At 33.6% G+C, this 16,265-nt stretch overlaps 1 protein-coding gene across 2 annotated transcripts in view; it reads right to left on the bottom strand.

Annotated features, from left to right (window-relative positions):
• LAMA2 (laminin subunit alpha 2) overlaps window positions 1-16,265 on the bottom strand; it is a 493,622-nt gene that overhangs the window by 287,959 nt on the left and 189,398 nt on the right. For both annotated transcript variants that reach the window (XM_006926157.1, XM_006926158.1), the window contains exons 5-8: window positions 10,073-10,252; window positions 7,163-7,252; window positions 5,644-5,761; window positions 617-795 (exon numbers count right to left, since the gene is read on the bottom strand). In XM_006926157.1, coding sequence (XP_006926219.1) covers window positions 617-795; window positions 5,644-5,761; window positions 7,163-7,252; window positions 10,073-10,252 — 567 coding nt within the window. The remainder of the gene's footprint in view (window positions 1-616; window positions 796-5,643; window positions 5,762-7,162; window positions 7,253-10,072; window positions 10,253-16,265) is intronic.

Here is a 16,265-nt window from a genome sequence, read left to right as displayed (position 1 = left end):
CAATTTTACTACTAATTTAGAAAAATGTTGGCAGTTTCTTATAAAGTCAAATATATCCCTATCCTATAACAAGCATTCTACTCATAGACATTTACACGAGGTAAATAAAATATGACCACAAAATACGTACATAATTGTTCTATAGGAGCTATTTAAAAAATAGAAATGACCCGAATGTTCACCAATAGGTGAACGAATTAAAAATTATGGTACATTCATGCAAAGGAACACTGTTCAGCATTTTTTTTTAAAGGAACTATTGATTCAGATAACATGGATAAATTTTAAAATGTTATGCTGAATGAAAGACACAAAGGTGTATGTACTTTTTTATTTCATTTTTATGACATACACTTAGAGGCAAAACTAATTTATGTTCTAAAAATTAGAACAGAGTTTGTCTGGGAGTGGGATATTGACAATGAAGCACAGTGGAACTTTCTGGAGAGATGGAAGTGTTTTATATCACATCCTCAAATATTTATATCTGTTTCCATTATGAAACATTCCTGGTCATCTTTTAGAATTTGAAGTCTATCGAAATTATTTTTTCCATATAATACAGCTTTGTATGAAAAAAAAAATGACACTTCATGAAAGAAAAAGCACACTTTACCCCTTTGGGTCTGAAGAAACCATCAGCACATGTTTCACAGTTTATACCAGCAGTGTTTTGGGTACAATTGATGCACACACCCCCTCCGATGTACTTCCCATGTATATTTAGACTCAGATTTCTTCTAGCAACATTTTCATCATAATAGCATTCTTCGGCTTTCCCATGACAATTGCATGCTGCATTAGAGAAAAATAAGTTCATAAATATTAATTTCAGGTTTCAGATATTTTTAAAAAATTATTTTCTATTATATAATAATTTTTATACTATATATACTATGTATAAATAACCAGTACAAAAGTATCTCAAAGGCATTTGGATTTATTGGCTATATTAGTAAATTCACGCTTTTTAATGGAACTTGAAATAATTAAAATATATAAACTGAATCATATGAAATTTCCAATATTTGACTGATTTGATTGTATGAAACTGAAATTTCATACGGTTCAACCTAAAATTTCCTATTATGAAAAACAGTAAATTATTGAACTATGGCTCTGAATAATTAATATCCAGGTAATAGGTAATGAATAATTATTATATGTGATTCTCTGTGTTAGATCTTAAGAGTAAAAACGAATGTTTAGGACATAGTTTCTTCCTTTTACAACTAATAACTAAAACAGGGTTTGTTTTATATATATAAAATGAACCACGTTCTATTCTGTTTATCACCACTGATTTTAATTCTTGAAATAGCTTTATGTGTCTGGTACTATTATTAACCTCTCTTCACATATTAGGAACCTGAGGCACAGAGAAGTGAAGTAACTTGTAAAAGGTAACCAAATCAGTATTGCAAACCACTCTGAAGTCAGGCTCCAGAATCTCCATGATTAACCACTGTCCCAGTGCCTTCATGTTCTATCTGATGAGAGAGATATGTTGTATGATAAGTGCCAAATAATCAGAACAAAATGAGAGCTGCTTTGCTTAGCAGCTGAGATCGTGCTATTTTGCAACAGTCCTGGATTTGGGTATCTTCTCTCCTACTTTGTAGTCATGTGATGCAGGGAAATTCTAATTTCACTGAGGCTCCATATCCATGTAAAAGTGATCAATAATAATTACCAGATATTTAAAAGCATTACGTGAGAAAACGCATGTAAAATCATTAATATATGCTTTAAAAATAAGTTCTCAATTGATATTTCCTCCTCCCTCCTCCTATTCTTCTCCTCTTGCTTCTCCTTTTCTTTTTCATGTCACTTTATAAGAGTTCAGAGTAGTGAAAAAATCACTTCCCCAGAAAGAACTTGATAAAGCTTTGAAAAATAGGAAGAATTTATTTATGATGGGAACTAGGGAAAAGATATTATGCTAAGTGTCTTTCCTCAAATGTCGTTTCTTAAATGTCCTCACATTGATTTCCACATATATACATGTGTGTGTGCATGACACGCAGGTCAATTTCTTTTTTTTTTTCCCCCTCACAAAAGTGGACATTTATATACTGTTCTGAACTGTTTCATTTTACTAACAGTAAATAGCATAGCTCTTTCTCTAGTAGCATATCAAGTCCCTATCAGTGGGCAGTTACATTGTTTCCAGATTTCTCCTTTACTTAGGAAGACATGGAGGTGGGGGTAGGAGTGGGGGTTCTAATGTTAGACTGCTTTCCACTTGAAGGCTTAGAGGAGAAAATTCAAGCTTCAGTGTATCATATCAGTACTTATCTCTTATGGTTGCTTTTAGAATCCAATACATAGCACAATGCCTGACATAGTGAAAAAATACTCAGCTCCATAATTGTTAGTAGCAGTAATATTAACAATTGTGTGGTAATGGCAAGGATCATGATAATATGCCCTGAGTATATCTACAGGCTAGATTCCTGAAAGTGCAATTTCTAGTTCAAGAGGTGTGTAAAATTTTCATTTTAATTAGCTTGAAAAATTCCCTTCCAAGGAGGCTGTGTCAAATTACTCTCTCTCCAATAATGATGATAAAATTCTACCCCCATAGCCTCACCAACATTGTTTCAACCACTTTAATGCAGTTCCTGGACATAGTAAGCATTTGTTGAGTGGATGAATGAACATTTTGATAAGTTCAAAGGAGTGTTTTAATTGTTTTAATTCGTACTACCTTAATTGTGAATGTGATCATCTTTTTATATGGTTATAAGTCATTTGTTTTCCTGAGAAATGCCTGTTTTGATCTTTGCCTATTTTTAACAGGTTTATTGACTTTCTCTTATTGCTATGTAACTTAACATAGTAAAGATATTATCTCTTTGTCATATTTGTTGCAAATGCTTTCCCTAGTCTGTTGACTTTTGATTTAGAATACAGTATTTTTGCTCTATCGTTGGAGAGTTTTCAAACTTTGTTCTAGGGAACAGATAGTAATAACTATAAATCAATAGGCATTATAAGTAGTTTTATATCTTTAAGACTGCACAGAAATTCTTTAAAATCCTTTTGTAAAAATATAGTGCAAGAAACAGTCAAGATGTCTGCTGTTAATGTAAGTAGAAGGAAACAGAGAGTAATACAAATTTATTTTCACATTATCTAGAATTAGTGCTGCTGAGAGTGTTTATAGACTGTCTTCACACTCCATGCAGAGAAGGCCCGTTGCCTACACAGCTTAGAGGACATGGGTAGTACCTACTCAAAAGAGCCATTTTCACTGTCAACAGTTTTCTATTTCATAGAATGTCCAAAACACAAAATTGAAACTGTCGTTTAGTACGGGCGTAGAAGTGGAATAAATATTCTTTGCTCTTTAGAGATATCATGCATGTAAATAAATAAACTAGATTGGTGAAAATCGAAATTAAATTCAAATCGATTAGAAGGAGGTTATTCATTTTATAGAAGGATTTCTCATGTTACAGAAGTATTTTTCTAACCATTAAAACAGCTGGAACACAATGTAACTTGGAAAAGAACTTTTTCATATAAGCTTTTAGAAATGCATACATTGCCCAAAGCATGACATTTATACAATGTTTTATGGTTAAGACCCATATCTTAATTTGTGGTTAAAAAAAAAAATTATTTTTTCAATTTGGAAATATAACCTCCCATCTGCCCCACAAAGAAAGATAAAATTGATTCATAATTCTACCTTTTGAAAAATGTGCATAGTGGCAAATGGAAATCTTTCATACCATTTTGAGCATCCTTGTTGCTAATAAGTTTGATCTATCCTTTTTGCCTTGTTTAACACATACACACAATTGGAGAGTGGCAAAGGATTTTGCAGATCCCCTTAACATTACATAATTATACCTGTGATAGAATATCAGAGGCGATAGTGAGAATCACTATCCTCAAATGCTACCCCCACTTGTGACTGCTAATATTCCACAAGCAGAAGAGAAATTTAATTAAAATTTAAAGAAATTTGAGAGCAAATATCCATGAGTAGCAGTTAACTTAAATTCGTCTTAGGAAAGAATGTCTGCTCTCATTGGGAGAAGTAGTAGAGAACCTGAGGGATTGTCAGGAATGGGGTAGACCCCTGATGCCCTTCTACAATAGTTGAGGGGTAGCCCATTCCTCCAGATATGTCTTAGTAATAATGGGTGTTTTCTAAACCAAAATATGTCACAAGCAGGCAGACACAGACCAAAAAACAAAAGAGGTGGATTCAGAAAGTGAAGGGATCCACTACTTGGATAGTATATAAAGAATCTTAAACTGAATTGAAAATGTATTTTATAGTTGTGGAATGCTTTGTTATTAAAATTCGCTATAATTCAATAGTTTTAAAGACCTACCATGTCTGACACCTGACACACGATGAATATATTCAATAAATAGGGTATCTACCAAGCCTATTCTGGAAGTCATATATACCCACTGAACTGAAAAAAATGTGGTAGAAACCGATTCATTAAATATTAATATTTGATTTCAATTGCATTGGACCTCGTGACTAGTTTTAAATTATAGTTCAGCATTAGTCTTTGTTTTAGGTCTTGTCTTAGCTTGAGCATATTGCCAGAAGCACAGGTTTCTCTAATATCCCTGTCACCATGTTGGACCAGTTGGCAATATCAGGGTATAAAGTCATTTGCTATACCGCTTGGATATTTCCCTTTCAGAAAAACTGGACATATGAGTTGTCTTCAAAAGTGATAATATTAAAGTATAAATGAATATTTGTTGGCACATATTTGCATAACCAGTTGTTTTACTGTTTTTCATTATTGGCTTTTTTCTTGGTTGTCACTGTACAATAATTGCTATAGCATAGTTTATGCTAATGATTGTCACTGATGCCATTTCTAATATTAGCATTGTATACTGCCATTAATGAGAAATGATACATTTAAAATATTAATGCTTATTATTAAAATAAATGTTCTTTATCTGCAAATTTGATTTCTTGCCATCTCTGTTACCTTTCACTCTTGTACTCTTCCAAGGTATTGCCCCCAAATACCACGCATTAGTGTTTGACTAATGAAACACAGTGCTTTTTTACCCCCAAACTGTCTGTCTCTAACCTACAAGGCACAATCTCCCCACTCCTTATTTTTCGCCCTTAATTAGATGATGGATATTCAAAAACTATTTACTAGGGGTAAGCAGTCGAGTGAGGGTTCGCAAAAGGAGCAAGCAGGAGTACATGGAACAATACTGGTTTCAGAAGCATTTTGTAACACACATGTTTAGAAATCTAGTCTCTATACAGTGTAGGTTTTGCTGAATGCTTACTTACATTTCTATTAGTCTACATATATATTATGCTGTAAGCTTCAGTTTCACCCTGATGACAACAAGTATTTACTATGCTTTTATCTATTTCTCATAATTCTCATACAGTGATAAATTCTTAGGTGTTTGGTAAATGTTTTCCAAAAACAAAACAAAACAAAACAAAACAAAAACAATTTGAAAGGCTGGGTAACAGAAATAGTAGAGTAGAAGAGCTTATCAGCTATTGCCTTGAAAAAAAATATAGAAACTGGAAATATGTGCTTGCCTAAAATCACCATATGTTTACATTACCCGTGTCCCAGAAAAGGAAGAATTACACATGCTGTTGGCTTTTCAGGAACATACCTTCACATTCAGTTCTAGTCAGGAAAGTCCCAGCTCGCCATGGTTTCTGATGGAACCCTGGACAGCACTGATCACAGCTATCACCACATGTATTATGCTCACATTCACAGCGGGATTTCTAATCAAAAAGAGGAGGGAAAGCATACTTTGGGCAGTTTTTAGAACCATAAATGAAAGGTAGAATGAAAAGAAGAGAAAATTTCTAGACTATGTACCAAAATGTAAAACTCCTGTCGGTCTGGGAAGGAAGAGGTGACAGCCTTGGGAGTGAGTATATTTGATCAACATCAGATTAGGGAGGTTCAGATTGGTTCTGGAATCACTGGGCTCCAGCTCGAGAGAGAGCAGAGGCCCAACTGAGAGTATTCTTGAAGTCTAAGATCCCTTCTTTGCTTCCTGAGAAAGTTTTCTGGGTTGTATTCATTTTAAGGTTTCCCGCAAAGTACTGTTAACAAAGCACTATTCACAAAGTGTGAGCTGAGGGGAAGAAGTTGATTCCTAGGCATCAAAAGGCATAACTAGAATAGAAAGTGAATGTTCCAGGATGAATCTCCCATCTGTGTGACTCTGAGCACAGTCTTGATTCATCACATGGAACTGGCTCTCCAAGGCTGCCTATGGGTTCTCAAAGATTGGGGAGCACTGCCCATCATGACACCTGAAAGACAATATCCACACACTGCAGGAAGCAGCACCACAAATTTGCCTAGATAAATATACCAGGGCATTTGAATCTTCCCTAGGAAGTAACATTACAATGCATTAGTCAGAAAACTGGCTTTCAGAAAAATGCCATTTGTATTACAGTTTTTGTAGGGGAAAAAAATCTCTATATAGGTAGCTACATACATATACACACATCTTACTAGTCAACATATTTCTTGCATATACTATATAGCAAATGATTTTATATTTCACTAGCTTGTTTGCAACTGAGAAAAACAGATTCATCTTCTTTTTAGGTTACATTCACTTAATATGTTGTCTTTAATAAAAAAATTGATCCAAAAGCATTCCAACATTTTCTAGCCTGAGAGTTTCAATGTTCTCTTGAATATTCTCTTTTACCCCACTCCTTATTGTCCCTGCCCTCCCCTCAGTCTCCTGTTCCACAGCCATTTATATTTATTTCCATATACATTTTTCATTTGTTTGCATTCGCTTTTTTGATGAAAACTTTTAAAAGAAATGGTCAAGTTGATTGATGGCAGGCATTCTCTAAAGCTAAATCATATAGCAGGCTGTCATAGCTAGAGAGGTTTCAAAATAGATATACCAGTTTGTAGCCTTTTTGGGATGAAAAAAAAAAAAAACTAATCTGTTTTCTGATACTGTGATGGCTGACTTCAAAGTCTATCATTCTAAACACCAGCTCTATTTCACCCTGGCACAGCTTTCTGTTACACTGCCTAAGCGGGACCAGACACCCGTTCACAGCATCCCTGTCAGCAAAGCCTCTCATAAAGCATTTTACAGTTCAGAGCTTCATTTTGCCTAAGCATCCTATAAATATACATACATTTGTCACTGGATCAAGTGGACAAGCCCTGGCATGACCATAGCAGATGCACATCCCTCCAACTGAAATATCCTTGACCGAGTAGTAATACTGAAAAAGCAATCCAGAGAGAAATCCTGTTAAGATGACTGCGAGATGAAAGTAACAAAGGGAAAAACTTTGATTTCTTTTTTTACCCTTAGGTTGAAGCAGGTTTCTGTTTCTACAGGACAACTGAGGGCTCACAAAAGGGACCAAGTAACTCCTCACATTATAATCATGGCCCAAAGAAAGAATACTTCTAATTTATGTTAGGTAGGCATTTTAGATCTTTCTTTCTCACAGACAGTACAAAGTCCATGCTGGAGTATCTGTTGTTGAGAGCAAGTTGTTTTAATTCTTCATGAAAGTTGTATTTAGTTTCTTGAAAGAAAACATCTTTTATTGTCATTTTAGAAATCTTAGTATTCATGAATTATATGCAGACTGTTTTATATGATAAGTTTGCAAAGAATCAACAAACTTAGGGGAATGTGCTCATAAAAATACATTTTTAACCATATTAAGAAGGAAATAGAAAGTAACTCATTGCAAGGTTGACTTAATGTGAAGAGTAAACCAGATGTGCACACTTGCTTTTTAAAATTTTTATGTTAAAATGTCCATGCAATTACTTTCCTATCTGAAGTTAATATGGAGCTGTGTTTCTGATTATTTCAATCTATCCAGCTATTTTCTAAAGAATATTCATAAGTATAGAACTGGATTATTCTTTAAAACTATAATTAATATTTATATAATATTTTATAATTATAAGAGTATCTCACATTATTACATGTAGTCCAAATAATAATCTCGGTGGCAGATAGTTCTATTATTCCAATTATTCACATAAAAATTTGAGATAATTTTTGCTAGACAGATATCTGAGTTCCCTGGCTACAAATTCTCTTTTTCCATTTACTTCTTTCTTCTTTTATTTTTGCTTGTTTTTATTGTTTATATATAGTGTCTTTTACAACATTTTTGTTACCTTACCTTACCTGATATACCCAGACATCAAATTAATGGAATTTGTAGGAAGTTTAGGTAATGTAAAGTCTGCTTTTTACTAACTTCATCACGTAATAATATAGATACAAATAGAAATATTTACTTGGAAAGCTAATAGAGTAGTTTTTGTAGATGGTTTTAAAATTGGAAAATCTGTTTTAAATATAAATGTGTAATGTTTCACTTTTGAGTCATGAAGAGAAGCTAAAATTCAATATTCTATTATTATATATTTAAATTTACATGTAATGTTTACTAAACTTTACTTTCAAAAAACATATGTAAATGCTAAATTTTATTGCACTATTTTAAAGGCTCATGTACAATGAAGTTCTAAATAATAGATGTGTACCCCAAGCTTTGCTTTGCCTTCTGCAAAAGATGATAAAAGGAACACATTTATTTCCATTGATTTTTTTTTCCGCTCTGATAGATATACTGTCAGGAAAGATTAAATTTCACTTCAAAATTTCACTTCTTGGTATATATTTTTAAGTCATGCCAAAAGTATAATTAAAAGTGATTTTTTAACAAATGTAGAATCTAAACATTGTTATAAAATAATGATTACTCTTGCATAAGATAATTTACAATATGCTGAAGTAGAATACGAGGTAAATTATGGTTTGGAAAATACGGGGCACTAAAACAATGAACATATGGGGATAATAAAACTTTAAAAGTTATATTGTAATGATGGAGATGTTAGTTAGGTGTGGGTAATTTAAGTAATGAGAAGAGAAAATACATGAAGGGTATTCACGGACCATGAAAAACACTGCCCTTCAATATTCAGCCTAATGGTTGAATAATTTGGCATCTGGTGGCAATAGTCTGACCACAGTAGCACCATTTTAGAACTAAGTGCTTTGCCCGCAATCTTAGTTTCTCCCTACACTCTTTTTTCCACGTCCGCCTCTACTCATACAGTAGACATTCTCTTAGTATGGATTTGCTTCATGGACTTATAACTGAAATTACTCTTGTGGTGATGTCTGGGTTATGTAGCAGCATATAAGGGAGGTGACTTAAATCAGTACACATGGTGAAGGATATACAGAAGGAAGCACAATTATCACTCATAGAAACCTGAGCTCATCATCTATGTCATAATCCCGCAAATTCCAGTTTAACACTGGAAAACAGCACTTCTGTTAGCTCCCGTTTTCAAAGATCTATTGACAGGATGTTATAACCTTTTTGCTGATACTCTATTCATAAAGAAAAATAGAAAAGTACTTTTTTTAAACTATGGCTTGTGATTCATTAATAAAGCATAAAACTAAATTATTTGGAAAAAAATGGTCCACAGGCCAGAGACATCAACATTACTGTGAACTTGCTAGAACCTTACTTTCTTAATTCTGCCCTAGATCTCCTGAGTCAGAATCTGCATTTCCACAATATCACCAGTTGATACTATGCACATTAAAGTTTAAGATCTATTGGTGTGTGTGTGTGTGTGTGTGTGTGTGTGCATGCACCTGTGTGTGTCATGATATAAAATGTATTTGTTAGTGTGGGTTACAGACAAAATGTTTTAACTTCCTATTAGTAACTCTCCAAAGCCAACTATGATAATAGTTCAGGTTGCCTAAAGTGACAAAACTAACTTAGTCCTCAAAACTAAGATTATAAACTAGGCATTATGATCATTTTACAAAATACGAAATTGAAGTTTAAAAGTTTGATAAATGTTACACATCTAATGAGTGGTTGAGCTTAAATTTGAAGAAAGGTTCTATTAAATTCTAAAGTCTTTGATAACAACCACTCCTACAAATTATAGAAAGATATCTTTTAAAATTATTTCATAGACAATTAAGAAGTGTACTATACTATCATTCACAGGTTGCAATATGATTCTTCATAACTTACCCTTCGTGTGACAATGGGGTCAATTTCTCTGGGGTCTTTGTGAGCAAACATCATCAAATCAGCATTCAAGGTGCGGATCCTCTGAAACCTCAGGCGGATGTAGCGAGCTGAGGTAAATTCTAGCAGTTCAGGAGAAGGGTCATCAGCACTTGGTCTCCCATTGATCAAAGAGATGTGAATCTACAAAATGTTGGAAATAATTTAACAATTAAGTTCATCAAAATTTAAATATCAGCTTTTGTTTGTTTGTTCTTGGAAAAATAAAGATAAACTTCCCTTCTCCCAATTAGCCATGCAGATGCGGATTCATATTTACTTACTGAAAAGTATTGAAGTAATTGGGAAATTTTATAGACCTTAAATATATGGAATGCAATTCATTTGTTTACATTTTAGGCATTCTCTAAATATTGCCATTACCTGTATTCTTTTGTTTCAAGGCATTGCATCTACCCAACCTTCCTAGGATTTTAATAAATTCTTAAAGCAATTTATCTTTTTCTGAAAATTGCTGTGCCATGAAATTATTTTAAAATCTGGTATACAGTGGGATACCAGAAAATTTAGTTGGAAAAAGTTACAAAATAGACAAAAACAGGAATCTACTATATACTTAAAATAATTCTGAACTTGAAAGTATCTAATTATATAGCTTTAGTATCTAGAGAGCAGAAAGTGACGCATTGCAAGGAAAACTAGACAAATCTACAGTCACAGGGAGAGATTTCAATTGGCTGTTCATTTGTTGTTTGTTTTGGGGTAATTGATCTATCAGGAAGAGAAAAATGTATCAAGGGTATAACATTTGATAAAAAATACAATCTATGAAAATACATTAATACCTGGGTAGAACAGTAAATTTGTTAGAAAAAAATAATTTAGCACAGTTGACACCAGAAGAAATAAAATCTCATGTATTGTTTTCCATGTACAAAATGGAGAAATTGCCAAGGCATTATCCTCCGAAGGTTCATGAAGCCCACATGCTCTCACAGGGCTTTCACAAGAACAGGGAGAAACCAGTTTGGTAAAATAAAAAGAACTATCGCTGATAAAGAAACGTTTTCCCCTAATATCTAAAAAACTCCTATAAACCAACAATAATAACAAAAAAAAAGGCCAGCATAACACACACACACACACACACACACACACACATACACACACACAAGACAAAAGATATCAAGGGACTATTCAAAAGAAAAAATATATAAATGGCTGTTAAACTTTTGAAAAGATAGTAAACTTCACTCAATAACAGAGAACTGTTAATTAAAACCATAATAATAAACTTTCCATTTTCTCAAATCCCCAAATATCGGTAATATCCCCTGATGGCAACTGAGGGGGTACAGTCATTCTCACATACTTACAAGTATGAGTATAAAACAGCAATTACTATCAAAATTACATATGCATAGAATTTTTGACCTAGAAATTCTACTTCTGGGAAATTATCCTACAGATATTACATATATACATATTATTCCTACAGCATTTTTTGTAATAGCAAAAGACTGAAAATGATCTAACACTCATCAATATGCAACTGGTTAAATAAATTATATGTCTATGTAGTAAATTAGTGCACCATAAAAAAAAGAATGAGGAAACTCTTAAATACTGATAGAAAAAAGTACTTTTTCTTTTTTTGTACTTCATAAATGCATTATTACCTATGAAATAAATTAAATCAAATTAAAATTGTTTTAAAAAGTTGAAATTGAGTGGTAGGTTTAAGACTACACATGCGCGCGCACACACGCACACATACACACACAAGCATGTGCATATATGTACAGGAGGCAAAAGAGACAGCATACAAGAAGAAAGGAGTCCTGTGCTGGGCTGAAAGCTGTTCAGGAACACGACAGTCCATGTCCATGCATGTACTGGGAAACTGTGACTTGAGGTCACCCACTGGAATTTTCATTCTTTTTGCAAGAAGATATATCATGTGTGTTAATTACATTTTTTGACAGGAGAGGCAATGGTGTGTGTTTCCACTCCTAACATGCTGCATTTAGATAATCCCCGAGAGCATTTTACAAACTAACTGCCAATAAACTACTGAGTCACTAGAGAAATAAATTTAGCAAACTCCGAGATGAAAAACTAATTCTGATGCCACAAAGAATTAACTCAAAATACCCTGGGATAAAAAGATGAAATGTCCCAGCTAATTGAGTCAACCTTAGATACTTAGTAAAGAATAAATTCACAACATATTTGAGAATGATAGAACGCAAGATGTGCTAAAACACTAAATCTAAAATTATTGACTCTAACGTAAAAAGTTCTAAAAAAGCAAAGTGTATCTTGCATATTCAACAGTTCTGCCATCTAGCAGGTGAGGCAGAAATATGTTTAAAATTAAGTTGTCTCTTACATAAGAAGGTATCAATTAAATGTTAAAAGAATGAATGGATGCATGAAACAATTAAAATTATTTCCCCTTAGAAATTAATTTTGGCATCCAAAAAGTCACCAGTGCCCTTGAATTCATGCTTAAATTTCTGTCTAATCAAGCTCTCCCTAGAGTGCTCCTAAAAGTGCTACTTGTAAGAGGAAGAAATTATTATATGTCTAAGATTAAAGTTTCTGAAAATTACTAAGGTTTATTTGGTGTTCATTCTATAGTGAACTATATATGTGGCTGTACATGAAATCATTTAAACATACAGGAGCTTTAAAAGAAATGGTGTACTTGTTCTCATTTAGGTTTATAAACCATATGAAAGCTACATAAAGGATTCAGAAAAGAACACTTCTCACAGCTTTGGTATTTTCATCAAGCTACTCTGCCAAGAGATCTTGTGAGTATAGTTAGTTCCAAGCTGTTTCTGGGATATAAAACCAGCCAGCTGTTTAGCCATGTTGTGAGCAGCTTCTTTCCATCGTTTTTTTTTTCTTTTTTTCTTTTTTCTTTTCTTTTTCTCTCTCTTTCAAAATAAATCATAATATTGGGTAGGTTATTTCCACTGGCATGATGCTGTGTAATTCCAAGTCCACTAGATAGTTTAGCATACTTCCTGATTTTCTATGGGGTGACAATAAGCACGTGCCTCTCTTCAAAAAGGATGAAAAGTGTTGTTCCTCAAGACCCCCACTATCTTAGTGAGAGGATGTGAGAAGTCTGTAGCAGTCTAGTGACTTCTAAAATGATTTCCATTACAGATATGTTGGTGAGTGTATGCTCATGCTGTCAAAGGAATCCATTCCAACTGAAAACATCAGCCTGATTAACAACTGTTTTTTTAATATATATTTTAAAATAAATGTCTTTGAAATTAGTTTTCACAGATGAAAAGAAAAAAAAATATACCTCAAGTTTATGACCAAAGGACTAAATCAATATTACACTCTACCCATCGAAGTAATTGTTTTTATTAGTGTAAGCATACTGTATAAATCATGTTTTCATTGCAGATAAATAAACATTTGTGCTTCCATGGCATTTTTACTTTTACGATTAGAATACAATTTTAAAAATGGTTTATTCAGCAAATAATCAGATTTCTAGTACATATAATTGTCCTTTATTATTATGCTTTTCTATTTATATTACTACATCTGCTTTAGATTTCTAGAAGAGCTTTAATCCTAATACCCTGCTCAGTAATATACATTTATTGAGTGACTACTTGAGTGGAAGAATAAAGTCCACTTAAGACATCATTAATAAGTGTTAGGAACTTTAAAATGAGTTGTGGAAGTACATGGAGTTGACAAGGTGATATGCAGTGTGCTCTCAGAACATTTTAAAATCTCATTTGAATTATCAGTCTCTAAATGTGACGATGAAAAAGTACAACAACTTAAAAGTAAGGTGTCTCCAGGAGACAGAACAATAAATTACATTTTTTGGCAGGAGAGGCTATGGTATGTGTTTCCACTGCCTTCTTCAGTGTCCAAATCCACCTGTGTAGGATAGAATTATCTATCAATAAGAGTGGCCAAAGAATCTGTAATGTAAATGACTGGTTGAGACTCACGAGAACCTCTTAAATCTGATCATGCTTAATATGATATTCAAAGAGGGGGAGTAAAATTACAATGATAACTTTGAAAAATGAGCCTAATAACTTACCCCATGTGAAGAAAAAGAAAATGCATATGTTTGGAGAAAGGGGGTGAGCTATGTGAAGCTTTAGAAAAGGGGACAATGCAACAACTTGTCACTGTCTTTCTAGCATAGGGCAAAGGCTTCGGCTCTAGCTCTAGATGGTCAATAGAAATTCTCAAAGGATGAATTTTCAGTCCTCACCACACCTGATCTATTAGCAACTTTTGAAACGATGGACTACTTCATTGACTTCCAGGACACCACACTGTCCTTGTTTTCCTGCTACCTCTCCTGCGACTCCTTCTCAATTGCCTTTGCTACTAACTTTTTCTCCTAACTCTAATAGTGGAGCACCATGTTGTTCAGTCTTTGACCTTTTTTCTGTTCTACTCATACTCATTTAGTGATCCTATTACAGCTTTAAATACCATCTATACTGATGTCTTCCACATCTAAATCTCCAGGCCTTATCTCTACTCTGAAGGTCAGGATGCAGAATCCAACTGCCTTTTTGATATACTTATTTGGCTGTATCTCAAACTTATATCTCAGACTGAGTTCCTGCTCTTCATCCTCACAATCTTCCCAGTCTCACTCATTAATTAATTTCATCCTTTTAGCTACTCAGAACCAACAACTTGGAGTCAACTGTGACTTCTTTTGTTTTCTTTCTTCCTACATCCAAATTATCTGAAAATCTTATTGGCTTTACCTTCAAAATATATCCAGCATCAAAACATGTATCACCACCTCCACTAAAACCATCTTAGTCCAAGCTTTTATCATCTTCTACCCGGGCACTACAATAGTATAAAAACAGGTCTTCCTGCTACCAGACTTAACTCCTTAGGGTCTATTTTCAACATAGAAGCTTTTTTTAAAAGTTTTTAGTAAACGTTTTCATCAATTTACTCTCTGCATTCCTTAAAAACAAAAATCGCAAGTTTAATATTAATGATTTAAAATATTGTACACTAAGCAAAGCCAACTTTCACTCATATTGCACGTAGGTCTATAATCTTTCATTTCTGTTTGCTGGATGATCTTCAATAATTTCTGTAAAGAGATTCCTCTTCACCAGATTATATGCAAGAGGTAAAAAATGGAAAATGACTTTATGAAAATAGTGTGAACCATAGCAAAAGTGTGTTACATACCACTGAGTTGTCTTTGACTCCTGGTGACCCTATGGATAAGTGAGGTCCACAAAGTACTGTTCATTTTTGTCTTTTCCAAAGAACTCTGCCTTCTCATGATGTGCCTAAAGTAGGACAGCTTTAGTTTTGTCACTTTTACTTTTAGCAAAGTTTCAGGCTTAATTTACTCTGCTACCTACTTGTTCATCTTTCTGGTGGTCAGAGTATTTGAGAGCTCTTTTCCAATATCATATTTCAAAAGAGTTTTGTTGTTTGTTTGTTTGTGTTTTTTTTTACTATCAGCCTTCTTCAATGTCCAAATTTCACATCCACAGTAATTAGGAATACAAAGGTATGGATGATCTTAGCCTTGGCCTCTAATAACATATCTTTGCTCTTGGTGATTTTTCCTTATTCTTCCATTGCTGCCCTTCTGAGTTTCAGACTTCTCTTGATTTCTTGGCTGCAGTCTCCATTTGAATTGATGATGAACCAAGGTAAGAACAATATTTAACAATAATGATGTCTTCATTGTCTACGTTAAACTTGTGTATTTCTTCTGCAGGCATGATTTATGTCTTCTTGATGTTCAAATGTAGTCCTGCTTTGGCATTTTCTTCTTTCACTCCTATCAGAAGTCATTTGAAATCATTGCTACTTTCTTCCAACACAGGCCTCATGCCAGAATCATATTTATCATTAGCAAACTGAACAAAAGCCATCATTTCCTGAATGAGAGCAAAAGCTTTTAGTCTCTTCTTATCACTTACTGCCTCAACAAGTTTTTTGCAGAGTCTCTCGAGGTCAACATTTGTTTCAGAGACAGCTTTAAATATTTCTTATAAAATTTAACTCCAATCGCATCATTCTTTTCCTTAAAACTTCCCAATGATTTTCTGCTTCGCTACCAATAAAAGCAAAAAATTCTACAATAAACTATGAGATTCTATATTAGAGATACTGGCTCTCTACCCCCTAACATTGTCAAAGG

Source organism: Pteropus alecto, unplaced genomic scaffold, assembly GCF_000325575.1.
Source record: "Pteropus alecto unplaced genomic scaffold, ASM32557v1 scaffold79, whole genome shotgun sequence".
NCBI lineage: Eukaryota > Metazoa > Chordata > Mammalia > Chiroptera > Pteropodidae > Pteropus > Pteropus alecto.
Note: the sequence above shows the minus strand (reverse complement) of the source record. Positions and strands in the feature narration are given on the sequence as shown.